The 24,208-nt window shown below is 45.0% G+C and overlaps 1 protein-coding gene across 3 annotated transcripts in view; it reads left to right on the top strand.

Annotated features, from left to right (window-relative positions):
- The window catches only part of LRRC40 (leucine rich repeat containing 40), a 40,660-nt gene that overhangs the window by 2,261 nt on the left and 14,191 nt on the right, over positions 1 to 24,208 (top strand). For 2 of the 3 annotated variants that reach the window (XM_075003199.1, XM_075003200.1), the window contains exons 2-11: positions 567 to 748; positions 2,979 to 3,052; positions 5,927 to 6,056; positions 7,590 to 7,713; positions 8,554 to 8,696; positions 9,573 to 9,745; positions 10,105 to 10,195; positions 13,461 to 13,506; positions 16,089 to 16,194; positions 23,272 to 23,379. In XM_075003199.1, coding sequence (XP_074859300.1) covers positions 567 to 748; positions 2,979 to 3,052; positions 5,927 to 6,056; positions 7,590 to 7,713; positions 8,554 to 8,696; positions 9,573 to 9,745; positions 10,105 to 10,195; positions 13,461 to 13,506; positions 16,089 to 16,194; positions 23,272 to 23,379 — 1,177 coding nt within the window. The remainder of the gene's footprint in view (positions 1 to 566; positions 749 to 2,978; positions 3,053 to 5,926; positions 6,057 to 7,589; positions 7,714 to 8,553; positions 8,697 to 9,572; positions 9,746 to 10,104; positions 10,196 to 13,460; positions 13,507 to 16,088; positions 16,195 to 23,271; positions 23,380 to 24,208) is intronic. The other variant, XM_075003201.1, reaches the window with a different exon arrangement.

Here is a 24,208-nt window from a genome sequence, read left to right as displayed (position 1 = left end):
AGGTCATAGGTGTCCTGTGCTCTGTTTGTATAAAGCAAACCGTGGCAAGAAGTGAGCTGATGCATTCTGCTCCTTTGGAAGCTTCCAAACAGTCCTGAGGGGCAGTGCATGATAATGCTCCACGCTGAATGTTACCAAGGCATAAATGACACTGGCAAAGTTCAGAGCCAAAATGATGTTACTTTCTGCAACCAAGCACAGATGAATAACAAGTTCCTTTAGACAGGCAGGGCACCTGGCTTTTCAGGAGCAGCGAGTGGTCCTGTAGTCACAGAATTGCCAATGCTTTTTCACAGATGAGGATCTCCTCACGCTTGGTGTGATGCATAGCCGATTTGGCTGATTAAAACCCAATGATTGCTGTAAGAGTGAGAGCTGATCAGAAAATAGGGGGAAAATACTAATGAAAGTAGTCAGTTCTTTGGAATATTTGTCCAAACGAAATGAACAATCATCTGTATGAAGAATAAAGCTATTAAACATTTTTGGATAATTACAGTGATTTTAAAAGTTGACAATTTAAATATCAGAGGTATCATTGTACAAATATGCTATTTTAAATGCAGTACCTCCGCATGTGTGGCGAATAAATTTGGATATTCCAGAGGAAGCCCATCAGAATTTGTCTTTCAGTGCTGCTGATCGCTGGTGGGAGCAAACAGATTTGACCAAACTCAACTTAGCCTCGAACAAGCTGCAGTGTCTTTCTGAGGATGTCAAACTTTTGCCTGCTCTCACTGTACTAGATGTAAGTAAAGAGCTTTTGTTCTAATCCGATTGTGCTTGTATTTTGGAAAAGTCAGGGAAGGAGTATATTTCCTCATGGAGATGTCAGTTCCCCTCTTTCTGCTGAATTTATTAAAGTAGTATTGATGTGTTCCTAGAGGAATTTCCCTTTGGAATAATGGTGCATATAATCTGGGATCCTGTTTTCTTCAGTGATCAGCACCAAATGTTTCATAGAAAGGTCCCAAATAGTGGATAAGGGACAATTGTTTAATGACTTGCCTATGAAGACGAAAGTCCAATACGCATCCTTGATGAAGATTTGCCCCAATAGTGTCTTTGATGGGAAAGCGCAGTGGGGGAAATCTTCGATAGAAGATTGGGGAAAGTGTAGTTGGGGAAACCTAAAATAGAATAGGAGACCATTCCTTCCCCACAAACTCTCTGGGTATTTATTTAGCCACCATCACAATAGTTCTGGCACCTGGAGTGCTGCGAAAGCAGTGTGCTCAAATGGTGTCCACATACTCTGATGTAGGGTTGACAGAGTATGGACATGTGTCCATAGCCAGCCTATCAGAACTTTATATTTGGCCTTGCTCTCCTGCTGAGGATCAGGGTCCCATGCTTGCTCTGTTGCAGTAGTCCATTTGGGGAGCAGGGTCAGAGCATGTCCCGCTCCACCTGCTTAGTGCTTCCCTGCCCCAACTCACAATTCCTTCATGAGCATCATCTTCTACAGGCCCACTGTGTAGACACAACTTTACCATGCTGTTATCGGACTTGGAACCCTGCCCATCAGCAGTGGCTCTCTCTTGCACACAGCACCATACCTGATCCCCTCCCAGTCTCTTATGGCCCCACTGTCATGAGCCTCAAAACTGCCCAGGGACTGTAATGGTCCCAGGTACAGGGCTTCTGTCCGTGGCAGAGTCCCTTGCACCACATCCCATGAGTCCTCCCATCCCACCTTGGCCTGTTGTACAATTTCCATACCCAGGTGTGTCCCTGGGGGGAAAAAAGTTTCAAGCCTTGCAGCAGGAGCTGTTAAGCTCCAAACATGGACTTAGGGCTATAGCAAGGAGCGATGCCTTTGCAGGGAGCTGATGTGGCTGGCAGGGGCTCTTCCTGCTGGCTTCAGCACAGGGCCACGTAGGTAAACCTGAGCCCCAAACCCCTGCCCTGCCATCCAAAAGCCCTCATTCCCAGAGCCCCAGAATCTCTGCCTCCTCTTGCACCTCAACCCCTGCCAGAACCCCTCCCCAAATCTAGAGCACCTGCATACCAAATCCCTCATGACCAGCCCCAGTCAGGGCCCTCACACTTCTGCACCCCAACCTCTGCCCTAAGCCTGAGCCCCCTCCCACAATCAGAACGCCTTGGGAGTGTTCCCTATAAACTAAGCACTGGAATGTCTGCTCAGGAGAAGTTCAGGTGTCACCCAGCTGATTAGGAGAGTTCCCACAGCTGGCAGTATGTGTTTCTGTTGGTGGTGGACATCCGTAAATGTTGTGGTGCACAGAACAAAATTTATTCTACCCATGGATGGAAAAAATAGAGGGACTAGTGTTCCTTGGCCCCAGCCTGTCACGTGAATTTTGTTATGTGCACCAATATGAAAGTGACGTTTTGTACATCAACTCCACATTGGTGTACATAAGAAAATTAATTCTGCTTGAGGTGGAGAAAATTGCAAGGAACACTTGGGTGCACCCCTGTTTTGACAACTTTAACCAATTAAAACAGTGGTACCGCTTGCCTTAGGAGAGAGTTTTTTTCTTTCCTGGAGGGAAGTTTGCCATTGCAATGCTCTTTTCTGGATGGTAGCAAGGTGTACCTCTCTGGTCCTGCACCATTGGTACCTGACTGGTATCAAACCAGGGAGTCTTTCGGAGCAGGGAAAGTCAATGTTGGCCTCTCTGCTTCTGCTGGCTGTGGGCCTCCACTCCAGGGACATCAGAAGGGCCAGCATTGACCAAGTGGGGAATGGCTGGGTGGCTGTGGGCCCCACAGCGGGGGCCAGCAGTGCAGGTAAATTTTTTCCCTGCTCCTTTCCTCGTGTCTGCTTGAGAAAAAAAGCAGAGCTTTACTACCTGTTTGCTGCAACTGGTGGGAGGGAGGGCCTCCCCAGTTCTCCACTGAGAGGAGGTTGTACAAAAGTTTCATTTGTAGGCATTTAACATAATTTGATTCTTGACTGTAAAAAGGGTATTGACAAGGATCTGTATTTCTAAAACCTTTTTTATTTCTAGGTACATGATAATCAGCTGACATCTATTCCTTCTGCTATAGGATTTTTGGAAAATCTTCAGAAGCTGAATGTCAGGTAAATATGTATTACAAAGTTTAAGTACAGTAAATATTAACATATATTTGTAGAGTGGTTAAGAAACTCAAAATCTTCTAAAATTACAGTAAAAGTGCGATTTTGATTTGTTCTTAACTCGTATTAATGCAGGTTAAGTGAAAATCGAAACTGCTTCCAGCTCCCTGGTCCCCCAGCTGGGAGAGCCTGGTGGGGATGCAGCTGCTTGCAGTGGAGCTGCTCCCAGCTGGGAGACACCGTTCAGCAAGCCTCTGTCTGAGTGTTGGGCGCCCTAACTGGGGAGTCTGGCGCACACACAGCTGCTTGCGGTGCCGGCTTTCCCACCTGGGAGAAACTGGCATAAGCAGCTGTGTGGCCTCCAGCTGGAAGAAGGTGGGAGCTGCGTGGCTGCCCTCCCTTCCCGCAGCTGCCCACTGTCCCAAACCGCCCCCCCCCCTATTTTACACATAAATCAAATTATGTAGTGGTTGCCCAGGACCCAGCCTTTGCATAAATTGAGGGGTTACTGTGTATGTGATTTATAAAAGGCTCGCCAAACTAGCACTGTGTTCAGTGTTGTTAAATAGCTGTGTAGCAGTGAAGGGAGAACTTTGTGAGTGTAGTCAAGCTTTCAATTTGATGTTTAAGCGTGGGGAAAAAAACTGTGTAAACAAAGTTCCATTTTGGTCCTTGATGATGCAAAGAGAATCATGCTGCTAAAGTGCTGTGCGTAGACAGGCATTTGAGTCTTTCTTCATGATTCTCCTTGTATCATTGATGCAAAAAAGTTTGTAACTTTTTAAAACTGTTATTGGTCAAAGTTTATATTGGTTTTTTTTATACACAGTTTTTCCAGGTAATTTTAAGAGCTGTTAGCCGAGTGACATTAATCCTTGCTTTTGCAAGTGTGCATCTCAGACCTAAGATTCTGGAGCTCTCAGGTTTTGCTTCTGAAGTATTGTGACTAAGTCATATTTTTATCTGGAATGTGATCCTCACTGTGGACACTTATGTAAGGATGCTTGGAGAAAACAGTGATCTGATCATGTTCACATGGGTCACATAAAGTTGTCCTGAAAATTTAACAGTGATATACTCATGAGTGACCAATAATAGAAAAACTTAAACAAGCCATTTGCCTGTTGAGGTCTGTATGGAGAGGTTCTACCCTTCCCCAAATAACTTCTGGCACTCGTGAGTGAATAGAATTTGGGCAAGACAGCCCTAAAGACAAGTGTACAACACTTCTTGCATGAAGAAGGCCAGCATTATTTGTAATTAAGTACACTCACTCAGTGGAAGAGTGGGTGCCTGAGTCTCGGGTGTGTCACTGCTCATGTAAAACATAAGTTGTCTGTACATTTAAATGTGTTTGATGTCATAAAACTTCTTTTAATTTCATGATGAATGTGCACTATATGTTGTTACTCTTCCTGTCACACCATAAATAAGGAAGTTGAAAATGCCAGCCAGTAAGGATTGGAGTTTTCAAAAATGAAAAGGGAGCTGTGCACCCACCTCTCTTCACTTACTAAACATAAACAAGAGTTGGGGATCCAATTCCTTCACTGTTCTGAAAGTTTGTGTTGCAATGTATAGCAAAGTCCATTGCTTTCTAGTGATTGGGTACTGAAGCACACTGAAGTGAACTGGTCTGTCGATATACTTCTGTGAACCTTTGTTCAGCTCGTGGACTTGCAAGGCCATTCCGCAAGCCTTTATGCTCTTTTATGTCTCTTTATTGACAGAATTTGTGGTTTTGTTTCACATAAAAATTTAAAACAGTGAATATCTCGGTACACTCATCCTTCATTAAATGAGTACTTTATTTACGAGTACTCACTTAAATGAGGGACACAGATACCTACCTTTTGCTCACTGGATGAGTGAACTCTCCCCAATAATACGAGACTTACCCCCTCTCTGTGGCTGCAATCCTCTGCAGCCTGAGCCCCCGCCCACCGGCTCTGCAGACACTAAACTACTGAAAATTAACCCCCGCCCCCACCGGCCCCGCACACCCAAACCACTGCAAGTTAACACCCACCCCTGCTGCAGACCCAACCTGCAGCAGCCTGAACCGTGCCCCTCCCTACCCAACCCCCATGTTTTAACCCTACCTCCCACTCATGTCCCCAAACTGCCCCCAGCCTTTAACCCCCACCAACCCAGGTTCACTTACCTTTCAAAAGCAGTGCCACCTGCTGCCACTCGGAGCACTTGGAACCAATCAGAGACTTTTACATGTATTTTAGTAGGAATTTAGTGTCCCTCTTATGAGTTTTTGCCTACAAGCAAAAAGTTAGGAACCGGCTGTGCTTGTATAGTGAGGGATGAGTGTACTGATAGAATCAGAGAAGGCCTTTATTTTGTCTTGTGCTTGTTTTGAAGTTTTCATCTATTAATTCTCCAATGGAAGATGATCAGTCAGTCTAAGAGTGTCAGTGTAAAAGATAAAACATACTCTTTGTATGCAGTGAGTTTGACAATGAAATTTTGAAAGCTTATTCATATTGAAAAGTAGTTTTTGCCACACATTTTCAGATTTTGAGGCTGAAAAATATAGGAACAGTATTCTTTGTTTAAGATACTGTCTAAAAGAATAGTAAGTAGGCAAGAATAGCTAAAGCTCAACTTCAAACAGTAGCTGAAAGTCGTCTTTGGCAACTGAAGGAGTGATGCATAGAGAACCTAGGAAATTAACCATTAGACAACTGCTCAATTTTTAAGTCCATTTATATTTCTACGGCTGCCTTAATGCTATCTTGTACAGTGCCATGTAAAACAGAAATATTTCACAAATAGTTGGGTTAAGGTTCATACTGATGTGTAACCCTTCATTTTTGTTTGTTTGTTTTATTTTATTTATTTTTTAATTTACTTTTTCATTAATAGTCACAACAAGCTGAAAAATATTCCACAAGAGCTGATGCAGTTGAGACAGTTAAAGAGCCTGTTTCTCCAACATAATGAGTTGAGTCACTTACCAGATGGGTTTGGACAGCTTATCAGTTTAGAAGAGTTAGTAAGTTGCATAATTTTTTTAATGATTATTTTTCTTGATTAGCTCGTTTATCTGCATTTTGCGATTGGCAATTCAAAAAGGCTGCCTTTGACAGGACTACCGCCTAAATCGACTTCCTAAATATTTTAAAATAGTCTAATGATTTCTTTGTACTGTTGGATGTAACACTGTCTGATAGAAACGTGTTCTTTAGTTTATTAGATGTTTGAGCTTTTTGCAGCATCACACTTAGCTAAAAATTATTAATGGAAAGTTTATTATCTTGACGTTAATATTAAAGCCTTTCCAGAGTCTTTCAAATACGCTACAGGTTGTACCTCTCAAATCCAGTACTTTTTCATCTGGCAACATCCATTGTCCAGAATGACCATGGATGTTGACAGGTAAGAGAGCAGATGGCAGGTGCAGGAGCCCCGGCAGGGATTGGAGCCAGAGTCCCTGCCTTTCTTGCAGCTGTGGGATGGAAGGCTGCTGCAGGTTGGGAACCTGAGCTCTTTGGCAGTGGGGGCCAGGAGTTGGAGACCCTGACTTGCCTTATGGTAGCACGGAACCAGAACCCTGAGCCCCCGCTTGTCATACAGCAGCAGGGGCCAGCATATCGCCATGGATCTGGGACCAGAGCTCCTTGGCAGGAATTGGAGCCCCTACCTGCACCATGGCGGCATAGCGCCAGAGCCTGAGTCCCTGCTTGCCCCCACAACAGCAGGGGCTGAGAAGCTGCTGTGGGGCCAGGAGTTGGAGTCCCAACCTGCCCCATGCAGCAGGGGCTGAGAGGCTGCTGCAGGCCTGAGCAAGAGCCCTTCCTTGCCCTGTGGCAGCATGGGGCTGGGAGCCTGAGCTCCGGCTTGTCCTGCAACAGTGGGGGCAGGACACTACCACAGGGCTGGGAAGTGGAGCTCCCAGTAGCACATGGGGCCAGGAGCTGGAGCCCTGACCTGTCCCACAGCAGTGGGAGTTGGGAGGCTGCCACAGGTGGGAGTTGGAGCCCCCACGTGCCCTGTGGCAGTGAGCAGGGGGCTGGCTAGAGTCCTGTTGCAGTGCCTGGGACTCTGGGCAGGGACCAGAGCCCCAGGGGAAGCAGGCTGGGGGCTGGTGCTCCAGCAGTCCCTGAACACAGCCCTGCACTTTCCCTTATCTAGCAAATACTCTTGTTCAGGACCTGTCAGATTATGAGCATGCTGGATAAGGGAGGTGCAACCTGTACAAAAAACAAAGGTACTTGGGCTCCTAAGTCACTCAGATCCATTTGAAAATTCCACCCTAATTGTCGTCATGAACAGGTCAGTGAAATAATCTATAAATACACAGCAGCAGCTAAAGAAAATTTCACAACATGTAAGGACGCTTGAAGCATGAATACTGTAGTTGCTACTATCTCTACCACTGCTGGAAAACCTCATTTTCTGTTCTTGTAAGTTCACGAACATGCCATCCAACTACATTTGATATTCTCTCTCGGTAATTGACTTTGCACTTGGGCTGGTTTTAAACACCCTTCAAAGTAATTTCTCAATTATACTTTTCCACACCCAGGACCTCTCCAACAACCAACTTGGAACCATTCCATCCAGTTTTGCTTCCCTAACCAGTTTGGTGCGACTCAATTTGGCCGATAACCAACTGAGGAACCTGCCAACAGAAATCAGTGCATTGAAAAGTAAATTAGTTTTTTACAAATTTTAAATGGCTTATTATAAATTGATAGTCTTTTGTCTTGAAAAATGTGCTTGCGTTTTTATTGTAACTGAATAAGTAGATATAGTGTGAGGTATTGTAAATTGCTGTGATAAGTCACAGCTTATCATGGATATAAAACTTTAAGGTTTCTGATAGCTGGCATTCCTTGACAGAACATGAGGATTATTCCAAGAGGAGCATGGATGAAACTTGTTTGGCCTTGATGCTGGTGATCTTGTTAAAACACTATAACTGATGAACCTTTCCTTACAGCATGTGCTGTATGGAAAATCAAGTGCATAAACAGGGTAGTAAATGGATTACTTGTGGAAGTTCAGCTTTAATCTTCAAAACATCTTACATTATCAGGCTTAATAGCCATTTAAGCTAAATATGGACCTTAATTGCTGTAGCAGACAGAGGAACAGATTGTGTACTGATGGTATACCCTTAGTTTCTGAACTGACATAGATAATGTGTGTAGACCAGCTCGTTATCTCTTCGTACCATCTCCAGTCTGAACCCCCCTAAAAAAGGCTTTCTGTGTGGCCAATTTTTTTGCATTGTCATTGAATAATGTAGGTAGTATATGCTGGAAATCTTTGAAGTCTGTTTATAATTAGGCAAACAGAAAGCTTTGGTGAACACTAAAGATGTGTAACAAGAAGTCCTGTGGCACCTTATAGACTAACAGAAATTTTGGAGCATAAGCTTTTGTGGGCAAAGACTCGCTTCATCAGATGCATGAGTGTGATACTGAAGATGTGTGTAAGCTTTTAGAATGTTTATTTGCTTTTCACCACTGCCATTATTTCTCTAGGCTTAAAACAACTGGATTGTACTAAAAACCACTTGGAAACTATACCTTCTGAACTGGCCAACATGGAAGCTTTAGAACAGCTTTATCTAAGAAAAAATAAATTGCAGTACTTACCAGAATTTCCATCATGCAAGTTACTGAAAGTAAGTTTTGCTACAGCTTCTGTAATATTAGTGTATTGGAATAACTTTTTTCTCAACCTTGATTTGCTGTTATGTACATGTAAGTTCTCACAAATTACTTTAACCATTACCTTAAACTATTATGTTAGTTACAGAAGTGTTACCAATATGTATAGTAAGAGCAATTGCAAGTAACAGTGAAACTTGACGAGGACACATCTACAACTATTTTTAGATTTGCAGAGCTAAAATTTTGCTTGATTTTAAATGGAATGACTGAAATGCTAAATGTCATAATGTACAGTAGTTATGATTTATACTAGTCTCCAGAATTACTTAGTTTTCCCAAGCATTTTGTAAAATGAGGGACTGTCAGTCCGATCTGTATCCTGTCCAACATAAAGATGGACCTGTCTTAAGTAAGAGTATTCTGAAAGTGTATAAGAGAATCACGTCTCCATATATAGAGTGTGAATTGTACTCATGTTTGGTTTTGTGATTACAAAACTGTACATAAAAGAGAGCTCATGGACATCAGCAAGGTCATATAGATACTCCCAGGCTAGGGCTACACTGTAGCCATACTGTGGAATGATTTACAAAGTTTGTGTTGCTCAAGTTACGTATGTTGTTTTGAGGTAACTTATTTCAAACTCGGAAATAAGTGCTTATTTCGAACTTCCCTCTCACGAGGGGTAGTAGGAACAAAATACTGCGCTCAAAATAATCCTGCCATTTTGAGCGCAGCGTTTGGCTGCTGGGCTTCCATTTTGGTGTACAAACATATCCCGAAAAAGAGACCTCAGTCTAGCTTTAGCCACAGTAATATATTGTAAACCTATAGCAAAACCTACATTTTGCCACAAATATAATTTTGAATTATTTCTGCTTCTACAGGAGTTACATGTTGGTGAAAATCAGATTGAAGTATTAAGTGCAGAGCATCTTAAGCATCTGAATTCTCTCTCCGTGTTAGAGCTTAGAGATAACAAGCTAAAATCACTGCCTGATGAAATTACTCTGCTTCAGGGGCTCGAGCGACTTGATTTAACCAACAATGATATCAGTAGGTAAGATTAAAAACCATATGAATCTCTGATGTGTAGCAAATGAAATCAATCTTCATTATTTGAAGCAGTGAATTTTAATAATTCTGTAGTTATAAATTTATACTGTGCTTCAATTTTTTTTTAAAAACTATTAAGTGACTTGATTACAAAATTAAAATTGAACCCCAAGAGAGTTCTTCTGATTCACTTTACCTTTTGTGGTCTTAATTCTGCTACATCTTCATTTTTACATCTGATATATTTGTGTATTATACTGTTAAACCTAAGATTTAGAATACTAGGTGCTCTGACTGACCAGTGCTAATCATATTTTAGTTTTGTTGAAATCACTCTCTAAAATGAGCTACTTCTATTTGCAGCTTGCCTTATGCTCTAGGGAATCTTCCTCAGTTGAAACTCTTGGCACTAGAGGGAAATCCCTTGAGAGCTATTCGAAGAGACATTTTACAGGTAAGTACTTGTAGGAATCGGATAGAACTTGAAGTATGAGGACTTTATTAAAATTGCAAAGGCAAGCACTCTAAATTATAGTGTCAGAAGTAAGTTTGCCTGTGTAGCCTTAATTGATGTTGGGTGCATCTACACTAGGAGCTAACTTTAAAGTTAGGCACTACTTCAAAGTAGCCAGCAGAGAGTCTACGCACATTTCCCTTACTTTGAAGTTAAGTAGGGAGCCCAGCTTTGAAGTCCTTACTCCATTCTTGGGAATGAAGTAGGGTGTGTGTAGAGGCTCAGCTTCGAAGTTATTTTTGTCGTGTAGACACAGCCGTTATCTCCTACGGGATGCATGCATTGTGATAGTCATTAGTTAACATTTTTACATGACTTTTTTCTGCAGAACCCCTTCCTCATTCAGTGCACAAGATGGATGATGATAAATTAATGAGCATTTATTCAATATTTGTTCTCATTCTTCCTGTGTGTGTGTGTGTGTGTGTGTGTGTGGTGTGCATCCTACTTAGACTCTATTTTGAATTATTAGATTCCTCTTGGGCTTTTCTGTGGCACAGTAAAGGATTTGTCTCCTTAGAGCCAGGCGTAGGTGTAGCAGGCTCTCCTCTTTCCTGACTTTCCTTGCAGACAATTGCCCCAGTCCTGCCATGGTCTGCCCCCTCTTGACTCTTTCTTTTGTCATGGGTCAAGATGACCATCCATTATAGCTGGAGGGTGCTTTTTGTCTGGGGCCTATTTTGATTCCAGTCTCCATTCATGCCTCTTGAGGAGAATTCATTGACTCTGTGAACTCCTTTGAGAAGCAGTGGATGTTGTCAGAGGTTCTCTGTTCAGTGTTTTCCTATCTGGATTCCTGATATTTTTTTTAACCTCTGGAAAAACGGGATGAAGTAGGTCACTTGTTTTCCCCAGAAATCAATTGTGGAATTGGTTTTAGTTGTTGTTCCTCCTAAATTGAGGGAGCAGTCCTTTATTTACAAGTGGAGCTAGACCTTCTAGCTCTGTATTACAAGTAATACCACAGTTTCTGCAATATTTCCAAGTTGTGCAACAAATGAGGTGTGGGGGGGTGTCTTGTGGAAAAATAGTATGTGAACGTGGAACTTGAGACTGTACCATAGTGCACAAGTGTAAGGGAGGGCCAATTAAAATTTCATAGGCAACATTAATTTTGGTGTTTTCTAACTTTTGGGACTAGCAAACTTAGCAACCTGTGTGTGTGTGTGTGTGTGTGTAATTTCCTGTGTTTGTTTGAGAATCAGAAATTCCATATTGACACTCGCATACTTTATCAGCAGGATTGAAACCAACGATTCTGCACATAGACTTTGCCACTCGAGTAATTGATACTAATAATAATGTATCCACCTGTAGTGCTGTGCCTCACAGGCACGCTTTGGTTACATGTACACTAGCCCAAATCTTCGAAATGGCCATGCAAATACATATTCAGCGCCTCATTAGCATGCTGGTGGCTGCAGCTCTTTGAAATTGCTGCGTCTCGCTGCCGCGCGGCTCGTCCAAACTGGACTCGTTTTTGAAAGGTCCCTTCTAACTTCGAAATCTCCTTCGAAATCAGCAGCTAGGAATAAGGGGATTTTGAAGTTGGTGGGGTCCTTTCGAAAAGGAGACCCATCTGGACAAGCCGTGCAGCAGCAAGCCGTGGCAATTTCGAAGAGCTGCGGCCACAGGCATGCTAATGAGGCACTGAATGTGTATTTCAGTACCTCATTACTAATCTTCGAAATGGCCATTTGCATGGCCATTTCGAAGATTTGGGCTAGTGTAGACACAACCTTTGTGAGTTTGATGTGTTTGCTGATAGCAGAGGAATGATGAAACTCAGGAAACTTTGGATTTTTCACCTTCGGTCCTGTCTCTTCCTCATCCCTGGCTCCTTGTCCAACTCCCATTCTTCTTCTCTTCATAATCTGTTTCCATTCCTCAAGCTTCTCATCTCAGTTTCTGTGCCTACTCAGTCCTACTTTCCCACTGCAAGTTGCCTGTTTTGAGTCCTGGTTCCTCCACTCCACTCCTCATCTCCCTTGCTTCCACCCCAGCGCAACATCTTGTCCTCTGTCTTCTTACTCAAGCAGTCCCAGTTTCACCCAGCTCCTTGTTTGAACTGCCTCAGGCTCAGCCGTTCTGGGTTCTTACTCTTGCCTGACTCCTGGTCCCAGTCTTCCAGCTCCATTTCCTTTTCCCATGCTTTTTGCCCAGCCAGTAGTCACAATGTTCTCCCCGTAGCCCAACTCCTTACTAAATGTCTCCATACCCTCCAGTCTCCCTCAAGCACTTCCGCAGATCTTAGTGGTACACTCCAGCATTCCGGGTTCCAGTTTTCCTACTCGCCATCTTTCCGTCCCAGGCTCCTCATTCACCTCCCAGTCGCCTTGTTCAATCAGTTCCTTCCTCTGGCCTGGTTCCCAGTCCCAGCTTCCCTTCCCCTTCAGATCTCAGTCCCAGTCTCCCTCTTCCCCCACTCCATCACACCATTCTCTGTTCCTCCTTTCCTGTCACACTCACTAGGCTCCTTGTCTCATCCCTTCCATCCCCACTAGTCCAGCTCTTGTCCCCTTTGCATTCAAGATAGATTCCCTCCCTTGTGCTGCCTGGTTGTTGGCACAGAGATCATCAAGAGCACTTCAGAGATATTTCCTAGTCCTGCAGCAGATGAGGTGGCAATTACAGGGAAAATCTGGCTTCCCCCCATCCTGTAGCATTAAGAAATATGTGCAGTTACTTTGTGGGGACTAGAGTACAGAAGAGTGAACTGATCATTCTGTGAGGAAGTCTGCTGAGTTTGTGTGAACTGAGGTTTTTTTTCCCCCAAGGACTTATAAAATTTAGCTAAATCTGAGTGCATGTTCACAGGAACAGCCAAAAGCCTGCCCCTGCCAAATTTAGTCTTTGCTCCAAATTATGGAGGCATTAGAGATTTTTTTAAAGAAAAGATTGGCAAAGTAATGTGGTTTTCCCTGACTTCATTCTTGGAAGTGACTTTCTCTCCCACGCCTCCTCAATTTACCTGAGGCAGGTATCAGACATGGAAATCTTCAGACCAAATGGTGAAAGTTTGGCAAAGTTGATAGTCAACTGAAAATATGATCATCTTAGAATGGGAAAAGTGTCAGGCAATTACGATAACATGGAGTGGTATGAGCCTTCTCTGTGATACTGACCCTTTTCACTCATTGTTTCTAATAAAACTACAGAAATGCTATCAAGGGCTTGTCTCCATGTTTTTTCTTGGCATTTTTAGAAAGGCACACAAGAACTCCTGAAGTATCTGAGAAGCAAAATCCAAGGTACAGTATTACTTTGCAATATATGTTGAAAGAAGAGACTCTTTCTTTTTGAAGTGTTGAGATTTTAAATGCTTTTGTACTTAACCAGTACAGCTATTGTTCTGTTTCATCCAGTTCTCCTAATATGGTCAGCAGTGCTCTTTTCCCATAATAATTTGCTTTTGTAGTTCAACACTGATTCTTCATTTTCACAGAAGATAACAGCAATTTGACTATATCCAAATAATAAGAATTTGTTCTGGGACATTTAGAATAATAATTTAAATTGCTTTCTTGTTGTGGTGGTATGAGTTTGTCCTCTAAATTGTGCATAAGGAATTCAAATATTAGCCTTTTTTCCCCTGAACCTCCTTGTTGACCTGCATATTGCAGTTCACCTTTTTTAAGCTCCTTCATTTGCCCAGTAGTTTGATTGTACAGTTAGAAATGCTGACCTTCGTTTGAGGGTTAACTGTACTTGGAAAATAACATTGCCATGGGGATTACAAATTTAAACTTCTCAATGTAGGTGTATGTGTAGGTGCATCTGCCCTAAATGCTCTTTTATCAAATGGGGACAGTTAATTAAGAATATAAACTGTAGTTTTGGTTTGCCTAAAACTAGAAGTAAAAATTCACATTTATCATAACCTTTCAAATCCATGTCCATCTGAACCAACTTCTCCCCAGGTAGTAGTTTATTTCCATTAGTGATGATGTCATTAACATAGAAATCTTAAACTGGAGAATTAGGTTGAATGTTTTGGGAATTGCTTTGCTAGACAGCCAGTTCTATCTTTTGGGGAGAGGTATTTTCTTCTTTGGGGGGAGGTATAGCTCCATGGTTGGAGCATTGCCCTTGTAAACACAGGGCTGTGAGCTCAATCATTGAGCAGGCCATTTAGGAGTCTGGGGCAAATAGATTAAAAAAAATATGTCGGGGATAGTGCTTGTCCTGCTAAGAGAGCAGAGGATTGGGCTCAATAACAGGGGACTGGACTTGATGAACACTCAAGGTCCCTTCCAGCTCTATGAGGTGGTATATGCATATTGTTTTTGTTTTTTTTTTTTTCTTATGTTGAATAGAGAAGATTGATTAGCTCTTGGAAGATGTAGATGCTGCCTTTGAACCTACCCTCTACCGTGCCATTAATAAGTGCTGTAATAAATGAAAGACAGCGTAAAATTTTCAAAAGCAACTAAGTGAAAAATAAACTAGATTGGGAGAGGGGGAGTGACATCCAAGCCCCCCGTAGCTCTAAGTACTTCACTGCCTATGCTTGTTTCTGCTCTTTTCAAGAGTGAAAATGTGCACCATGAACTTTTCTACCCTATCCAGCATTTCACAGGATCTTTCATTTAAGTGTCTGGGGGGGTGTCTACACTACGAACTAACTTCTAAGTTAGGCACTACTTTGAAGTAGCCAGCAGAGAGTCTGCACACATTTTCCCTTACTTTGAAGTTAATTTTGAAATGGGGAGCCCAACTTCGAAGTCCTTACTTTAACTTGAAAGTAGGGTGTGTGTAGATGCTCAACTTTGAAGTTGCTTACTTTGAAGATGTATGTCAAAGTAAGCAACTTCAGAGTTATTTTTGTAGTGTAGACACAGCCTCTCTGTTTAAAGCTAATGCAAAAAATATAGTGGAATGCCTGAAAATGAATTAAATTATCTAGCGATTTGATTTATAAGGTAAATTAATCTATAAATGAATTATCTCTCACACTTAGAATTGTTGACTTTTTTAATATAGAAGTGGTCTTGGTAGCATGTAGCTTTAGTGTTTGAATACACATACTCAAGGTCATTTTTCTCTTTAGTAATAATACCTACCACTGACATGGTATGGTTGATTTCCATTTTATAGTGTTTCTCTTTGCACCTGAAGATGGCAGTGTTAAACAATCGGTTCAGTGCCTTATATAGGGTTCCCTCATGACTTGCAAAGTCAGGTTCAATATTGTCCTGAAAAACTAAACCCTAGCACTAACTACCTATCCATGCTTACTTTACCTAGTTGTCAGTCACTTGGTTTCTATAGAGAGGCTATTCTGTAGCATAGATGATATTTAAGCTTACTGCAATATACTTCTACATATTGCACGTGTTACTGTGAGGTCTGAGAGCTAGATAAACTGATGACTATAGCAGTCTTATTTCACAGAACTTTGGCCTGAAAAATAATACGTTTGTTATTTTTGACCCCTCTACATCAAAAGCACAAGTGGACATGCTAATCTATATCTGCTGCCAGACTGCTTTTCATAAGTGCTGCTGAAAGTTTGTATAGTTTCCTTCTGTAATTGAAATTAGTGTTAGAATAGTAGTTGTACTGTCTAACAGATTCTTACTGTATCTGATGGGTACAGGGCATTTTAAAGCCTGTTGCCACAGCTCCATACATGCACAGTTGTTGCTTTGGATTCTTAATCCTCTTGCTCTCTATCCACAAATGCCATTTTTACTCGAGATGGCAGGAAACAAAAGAATAGGAACTCTAAAGAGAGAGGTACTACTTATGTGCTTATTCAAGCATTAACATCTGTTATGTGTTGTTTTTTGTTTTTGTGTTTTTTTAATGTGTATGGTTATGCTTGCTCTAGATATAACTATCCCAAATGAGGAGTTTCCTGTGACAGCCATGACTCTTCCAAGTGAGTCAAGGATTAACATTCATGCCATAACTGCATTAAAGTTGTTAAAATATAGGTAGGTGTTTCACCAGGCTATATATTCTTAGAACTGTAAGAATCCTCTCTTGTGTTACATTTGCTTTGTTTTCAGTGCCAGACCTGGACAAACATTTTTTGATAAAATATTTCTGTTAAAAAAGAGCAGTTACTCGCCTGTAGTAACGATGGTTCTTCGAGATGTGGCCCTGTGGGTGCTCCACAATAGGTGTCGGGCTCGCCCGGCGCCGCAGATCGGAAATCTTCCAGCAGTTTCTCCTGGATCGCGCATGCGCCGGTGCGCGCCGCTCCCCCGCGCGCCCCCGGCCACGTGCGCGATCCGGTCCCCGCCAGTTCCTTGACCAACCACCTCGAATGCTCCTGAAAAACACTAGACAGAGATCCAAAGTGGGGAGGATGGGTGGGTGGTGGAGCACCCACAGGGACACATCTCGAAGAACCATAGTTACTACAGGTGAGTAACTTCTCTTTCTGCTTCAAGTGGTCCCCGTGAGTGCTCCACAATAGGTGACTATCCAGCAGTAACCCAAGTAAGGAGGTGGGTAATCGGTTTATGTGCAGCTTGCCCCTGAGAGGACTGCTGTCGACAGACGGGTATCCTCTTCGAATACCCGATGTAGGGCATAATGCTTGGCAAAGGTGTCATAGGACGACCAGGTTGCCGCTCTGCAGATGTCTTTTAACGCGATGCCCTTGAAGAAGGCTGACGCCGCCACCGCCCTGGTGGAGTGAGCCCTGGGCAGGGCCAGCAAAGGAGTCTTTCAAAGCTCGTAGCACATTTTTATACAGGACACAATGTGCTTTGAGATTCTCTGTGAAGAGAGACCCTCTCCTTTTGACCTGGGAGCGAGAGAGACTAGAAGTCTGTCCGTTTTCCGGAAGGACTTAGTTCTGTCTATGTAGAAGGCCAATGCCCTCCTCATGTCCAGGAGATGTAGGCGTGCCTCCTTGCTGGAGCTGTGAGGCTTCGGGTAAAACGAGGGTAAAACTATTGGTTCATTAAGATGGAACTCCGAAGAAACTTTTGGAACAAAGGCTGGGTGCAGCCTTAAGGTTACCGCCTCCTTTGAGAATACTGTGCAGGGGGCGTTGGCATCACTGCTGCGAGCTCACTCACCCTGCAGGCTGACGTAATTGCAAGGAGTAAGGTTGTTTTCATCGTAAGGAGACCTAGGGGAACTGTGGCTAATGGTTCGAAAGGTGGACCCAATAGCGTGCTGAGCACCAAGTCCAAATTCCACGATGGTGGAAGCGGTTTTTGAGGAGGGTACAGGTTTACCAGCCCCTTCAAGAACCTTGTAACGATAGGATGGGCGAATTCAGTGGGCCCTTCCTCTGTATGCCGAAAGGCTGATATAGCAGCGAGGTGGACCTTTAGCGAGGATAGAGAAAGCCCGCCTCTTTTGAGGTCCAATAAGTATTCTAGTATTACAGGTATAGGAACGTCAAGGGGAGCTAACTGCTTGGCGGAACACCAGGCTGTAAATCGAGTCCATTTCTGCTTGTAAGTCCTCCTGGTGGAGGTCCTTCGGCTACACTCCAGGACTTCTTGTACTTCCTCCGTACACGTGCTCTCTAAGGATCTGAGCCATGGATTAGCCATGCTTGTAGACGCAGACCCTGAGGGTGCGGGTGCACTATGGACCCCTGAGCCTGCATGAGTAAGTCCGGCGCCACCGGTAGAGGAAGCGGTGGGCGGTATGACATGCGCAGAAGCAAGGGAAACCATTGCTGCCGATCCCAAGTTGGGACTATGAGTATCATGCGAGTTCTCTCCCTTCTGGCTTCTGCAGAACCTTATGGATAAGCGCTGTGGGGGGAACGCGTAGAGTAGGGGGCCCCTCCATGAAATCATGAATGCGTCTCCCAGGGAGTCCTGCCCCACTCCTGCCCTAGAGCAGTACGGGGGACACTTCTTGTTGTACTGGGTGGCAAACAGATGTACGAAAAAATGTGCCGTAGCAGATCGGAGCGGATCTGCCATTCGTGCATGAGTGCGAAGCACCTGCTCAGATGATCTGCTTTCACGTTGTGAGCGCCCGGCAAATACGAGGCTTTCAACGTTATGTTGTTGGTGATGCACCAGTTCCACAATCGGACTGCTTCCGCACATAGGGCACGGGATCGTGCTCCTCCTTGTCGATTGATGTAAAACATAGTGGAGGTATTGGCGGTATTGATCCCAACTACTTTGCCATGTAGGTAATCTCGAAAATGTTTGCAGGCGTTGAACACTGCTCTGAGCTCCAGTGTGTTTATGTGCAGTGTCTGTTCCACAGGGGACCATAGCCCTTGTGTCACCTTGTCGCCGATGTGCGCTCCCCATCCTATGTGGGAGGCGTCGGTAGTAAGAAAAATAGAAATTCGTGGTTGGTGAAAGGGCACCCCCACTAGCAGATTCTTGGGGTTTTCCCACCACGCCAGGGATCTGCGCACCTCTGTCGTGGGCGACACCACCCTGTGGACAGTGTGGGATACTGGTTTGTAAACACTCGCCAGCCAATGCTGCAGGCTTCGCATGTGTAACCTGGCATTCTGTACCACAAACGTTACTGCTGCCATGTGGCCCAGCAGCTGTAAGCACGTTAAGACCGGCACCGTGGGGCTGTATGTGATGACTTGCACCAGTGAACTGATGGTGCGGAAGCGGGCGTCGGGTGGGTACACCCTTGCTGTGATAGAGTTTATGCGTGCCCCTATGAACTCTATATCTGGTGTAGGTTCGGTCTTTGACTTTGCGAGGTTGATAACTAGGCCCAGCAAAGAAAACGTGTCCGCTGTGACGCGTATCATGCGTAAGACCTCTGACTTCGAGGCCCCTTTCAGCAGGCAGTCGTCCAGATATGGGAAAATAAACACCCCGTCTGTGCAGGTAGGCTGACACCACTGCCAGGGTTTTGGTAAAGACTCTGGGGGCCGAGGAGAGGCCGAACGGAAGAACCCTGTACTGGAAGTGCTCCTTGCCGACCGTGAAGCGGAGGAAGCGTCTGTGTGCTGGGTGGATTGTTACATGAAAGTAAGCATCTTGTAAGTCGACGGCTGCAAACCAGTGTCCATCGTCCAGTGCCGTGAGTATCAAGGCAACTGTGATCATCCAAAAACGTTGCTTGCGCAAGTAACGGTTGAGGCCCCGAAAATCTAAGATGGGCCTCCAGCCTCCTGTTTTCTTCTCTGTTAGGAAGTAGCAGGTGGTCCACCTGCTTGAGCCTCGCCTCGTGGGCAGCGTCCCTGAGGTGAGGCCTGGTGGTAGGCTTCGTCGGTGGGAGCAACTGGAAGGGGATCGTGTAACCCATGGCTCTGATCTCCAGCACCCTGGTGCCCTTGGTCGTAGCCCCGTTGATATTGAACATGCTGCGCTTGGTAAGCGTAGCGTCTTTGCTGAGGATAATTTTTTTTTTTTTTTTTTTTTTTTTTTTTTCCCCTGTATGGGGGAGTATAAATGCCCAAGGTTCTAAGTGTAGCTCTCGAGTCCTTACTGGAGTGGAGGACCGAGTCGGTTGAGTCTGCAAACAGCTTTGTGTATCAAAGGGAAGATCCACGATCTTTGCCTGTAGATCCCTAGGCATACCAGATGTCTGGAGCCAGGATTCTCTACGCATGACCACTGCTGTAGCTGTTGAATGTGCCGCCGTGTCCGCCACGTCCAGGGCAATCTGGGCTCCCGTCCGCGATGCTGCGTAGCCCTCTTGAACAATTGCCTTTAACACCGGCTTTTTGTCTTCCGGAAGTGAATCCATGAGGGGAGTAAGTCTGGAGTAACTATCAAAATTATGGTTTGCTAGGTGTGCCTTATAATTTGCCATTCTCAATAGCAGGGTAGAAGAGGAATATACCTTCCTGCCAAACAGCTCTAGCTTCTTAGCATCTTTGTCCGATCCCCCCGATTTGTACTGAGAAGCTTTCGACCTCTGCTGGGACGATTCGACCACCAAAGAATTTGGTTGTGGGTGACTAAAGAGGAACTCCATGCTCTTTGCCGGGACGAAGTACTTCTTATCCGCTCTCTTGTTTGTAGGCGGGATAGAGGCCGGAGTCCGCCATATGGTAGTGGCTGACTCCATAATGGCTTCATCCAGCGGAATAGCAATTTTTGGATGAAGCCGGGGGTCTCAAATTTTTCAGGAGTTTGTGATGTTTCTCCTGCACCTCTGCCATTTGAATGTCTTGCATGAAAGCTACCCTTTTAAATAGCTCCTGAAATTGTTTAAGGTCATCCGGCGGGGGAGACATCCCCGGGGGCCATGGCCTCATCTGGGGAGGATGAGGAGGAACCACTGGGGTAAACCTCCCTCGAACCCTCAGGATCCTGCGGTCGATGATACACTTGCTCCCTGGAGGATTGTGAAGGAAAGTCTCGGGGTTCTAAAACTAACTACCCTTGAGACAGCTGTGTTTCCGTCCCCGATCAAGAGTGTCCACGGGGATACTGTGCGGCCGGGGGGGGGACCTGCCCCTGGATGTAGGCCTGCGGTGTCTGTGTCCAGCATGATGAGGACGACCATAGCAGCATGGGCAAGGGTCTGGTGGAGACCTGGACCGCCCACGGAGTGTGTACCCCCGATGTCTGGGAGAGCGAGACCTCTGCGACGACACAGATAGAGGTGAAACTGGCTTGTGATAGTACTCCAGGGGATCCACTCCCAGAAATGGTGAAGGTGGCCCAAGCCATGGTGACATTGGTTGGAGGAATGGAGGAGGAGGTTCTGGATAAGCCGGTGGAGACACAGGCCTTCGGTGTGGCGTGTGTATCACAGGGGGAGGGCTTGGTGCTAACAGCAGCGCAGCCCTGTCCGGAGATGGGCTGTGGTGCCGGGTTCTTGATTTCGCCTTGCCCCTCCCCTGCGGGGCTGGCACTGCCCCCTCCCGTGCCAGGGATCTCGGCCCCGCTGTCGGCGCCGCGCTCGGCACAATCAGCTGTGGTGCCGCGCGGGTAGCTTCCTCCGGCGCCTGCAGGCTCCGTGCCTGGTGCCCCTGCACCGTTGGTGCTGTGGGGGCCAGTGCCGCCTGTGGTGGTGCCGCCAGGTCCGGCGCTTGCCTCGCTGACGCTCTGGGTGCCGCGTGTGCTGGCTGTTGTGTAACCAGAGGCTCAGCCCACGTGCGCTGCTGCGCTGCCGCTTGCCTGAGTATGCGGCTGGGGGCTGTGTGCGCCACTCGTCCTGCTCGCTGAACCCGCTGGCAAGGATCGAGCCGGGGAGAGTTTCCTCCATTTCTGCACCGAGGGGGTCAGAGAAGCTGCCTTCCTCTTATGCAACCCAGAGGGCCCTTCTGGGTGAGGCTTCTCTGGCAAATCTGGCTGGAGAGCCTTATCGGACAAGAGCATTTTAAGCCTCATCTCTCTGTCCTTCCTGGCCCTGGCCGTGAGCTTAGCATAGTGAGAACACTTGTGGGTAAGGTGTGATTCCCCCAGGCAGCGGATGCATTTGCTATGCCCATCGGAGGCCGGCAGAGCTTCGTGGCATGACTCTCTCACTTTTTAAAACCTGAAGAGGCCATTGCGGTGAGTCCTTTACTGTTAATAGGGTACTTAGCACTTAATCCGTGCCTTTCCACCCCAAATAGCAATCACTGGCCTGTGGGGCAGCGGGTGGCCTAAATGGCCTTCATGTCCGCTCTTCTCTTCTCTGCTCCTCCTCTTTTTTTTTTTAGTAACCAAAAACAACAAATTACACGTAGAAAACAACTATCTAATCTGACTCTGGCCTTAGCCTGAGTGGATTCCGTCTGCAGCCGATGGCGGTTGAGAAGGAACTGGCGGGCACCGGATCGCGCACGTGGCCGGGGGAGCGGCGCGTGCCGGCGCATGCGCGATCCAGGAGAAACTGCTGGAAGATTTCCGATCTGCGGCGCCGGGCGAGCCCGACACCTATTGTGGAGCACCCACAGGGACCACTCGAAGAACTATTTTATCAAAACTGAAATGTTATGTAGAAATCTATCCATTTTGGGGGAAAAAGTCAAGATTTCTTGGGTCAAGACAGCCAGGCAGCTAGGCACTCATTCAGAACTGTCCAGTGGTTAGGTCACACTCCGAGGAAGTGTGGGTATGTCTGCACTGCAGTTAGACATCCTTGGTTTGCCTGTTCCAGCGGCTGGACTGTGAGGCTCTTCAGTTGTGGTATAGATGTTTGGGCTCAGGCTGTAGCTTGAGCTCTGGGACTTTGCCTAGAGTCCTAGAGACTGGTCTCCAGCCACAGCACTTGATACAGTCTTGTGTGACCTTCTTATAAATAAGCTAGGGAAGGACAACCTAGGCAGGGCTATTATCAGATGGGTGCGTAATCTGTTGGATAACCAGTCCTAGAGAGTAGTTATTAATGTTTCCCAGTCATGCTGGAAGGCCATAATGAGTAGGGTTCTGCAAGGATCAGTTTGGGTATCAGTTCTGTTCAGTATCTTCATCAATGATATACTTGAGTACGCTTAAGGGAGTACGCTTATAAAGTTCCCAGATGATATCAAGCTGGGAGTTAGTGCAAATGCTTGGAGGATAGGATTATAATTCAAAATGATTTGGACAAATTGCAGAAATGGTCTGAAGTAAATAGGATGAAGTTCAATAGGAATAAATTCAAAGTACTCTACTCGGGCACCTGGTGCCAGCATAATCTGGGTTGTGTTGTGGGCTGACTGCTCCAAGCCCCACCCCTTCCACCTGGCCCTGGCTCATCTGGGAGTGCAGAGCTCTGCCGCCTCCCACCTTGATCAGGCGCCTGGCAATTCTGGCAGTTCCCCTGAGCACCAAGAACCCTGTAACACCATACTGGGGTATTGGTTCTGAGGTAAGAGTGACACTTGTGTAATCCCAGCATCTTTTCCACTGGCCCTTACATGTTGGAAGTATTGATTTGACCCAACACTGGTTATCTTCTAAGGTCTGACAACAGATCGGTGTCGCCATGTGTGGTGATAAAATTGCCTGTGCACAAGGTATCCTGGCACCCTATTATGATAGCCTTCTGGTTAAGAGGAATTCAAAAATATGCACGTCAGTATTTTTTTTTCTGTTGATTATCTGAAAGAGGAAGAATGTCCAGCTAATGAACAGAGAGTGATTGACATGTGACTCTGCTCAATAAGATTTTTTTTTTTTATTTAGTGAGAAGCAAGCAGCTGTGATTCCTGATGAAATATTTAATGCAGTTGGAAACAATTCTATCACTGCTGTAAACTTCAGCAAGAATCAGCTGAAGGAGATTCCAAAAAGGTATGGCTTCTCCTTGGTGGATGATATTCCATATGCTAATAATTCTGTTCTCTCTGTGTCCCCAAGCAGTTTGTTAAAATACTGTGTTTTTAACCTTGTTGCCAAGAATATTTACTTCATATCTTAATTTCTGCTTCATGACATTTTTTTATGTTACGATGTTATGAATAGGATGATTGCAACTTTTCTTAAAACTGACTTTTCATATTCTGGGTAGTATGTTGGGGGGTCTTACATTGATGCTATTTGTGGGTGACAGAAGCATAGCTAGGAGCAGATATGGCTCAGTAGTACTTTTGTTACACATAGGCCTGTGTGTAGGTGGGAGGTTGTTTTTGCTTTGCTAAGTGTTGAAACAAATGGGGGTGGTTCTTCAATGACACTTCACATGATAAAAATACAGTTGACTGATGTGGTGAATCTGTAGGACTGTTTATTGTTATCGCCACAAAATGGTTCACGTTTTCTTGTTCAAAGAAATAATTTATGTGGGTCTAGCACTTTGAGAGCTGACAGCTCTATGCTCTAGATGAGGTCCAATGGAAAATGCATTTTCTGCTGGTAATTCAGTTTTGTGTGTTACCTGCAAGCGTAAACAATTTTCACATTTTTCTTCTTCAGCGATCGTTTGGCATCCTCGGTCAGCATGAAACTGCTAGTGCTATTATATTTTCAGATTTCATTTTGCCTTAGTGGAAGCCTATAGAAAGGATTGAAATAACTTTAGTGGGAGCAACACAGTCTTTTGTTTGTAAAGCACTTAATAGTGTGCTGTACTAGATAAAAAGGGAGATATGATCTCTGCCTCGAGGAGCTTGTAGACTAAATA

This window comes from Carettochelys insculpta, chromosome 9 (genome assembly GCF_033958435.1).
Source record: "Carettochelys insculpta isolate YL-2023 chromosome 9, ASM3395843v1, whole genome shotgun sequence".
NCBI lineage: Eukaryota > Metazoa > Chordata > Testudines > Carettochelyidae > Carettochelys > Carettochelys insculpta.
This window is presented reverse-complemented; position numbering and strand designations above follow the sequence as displayed.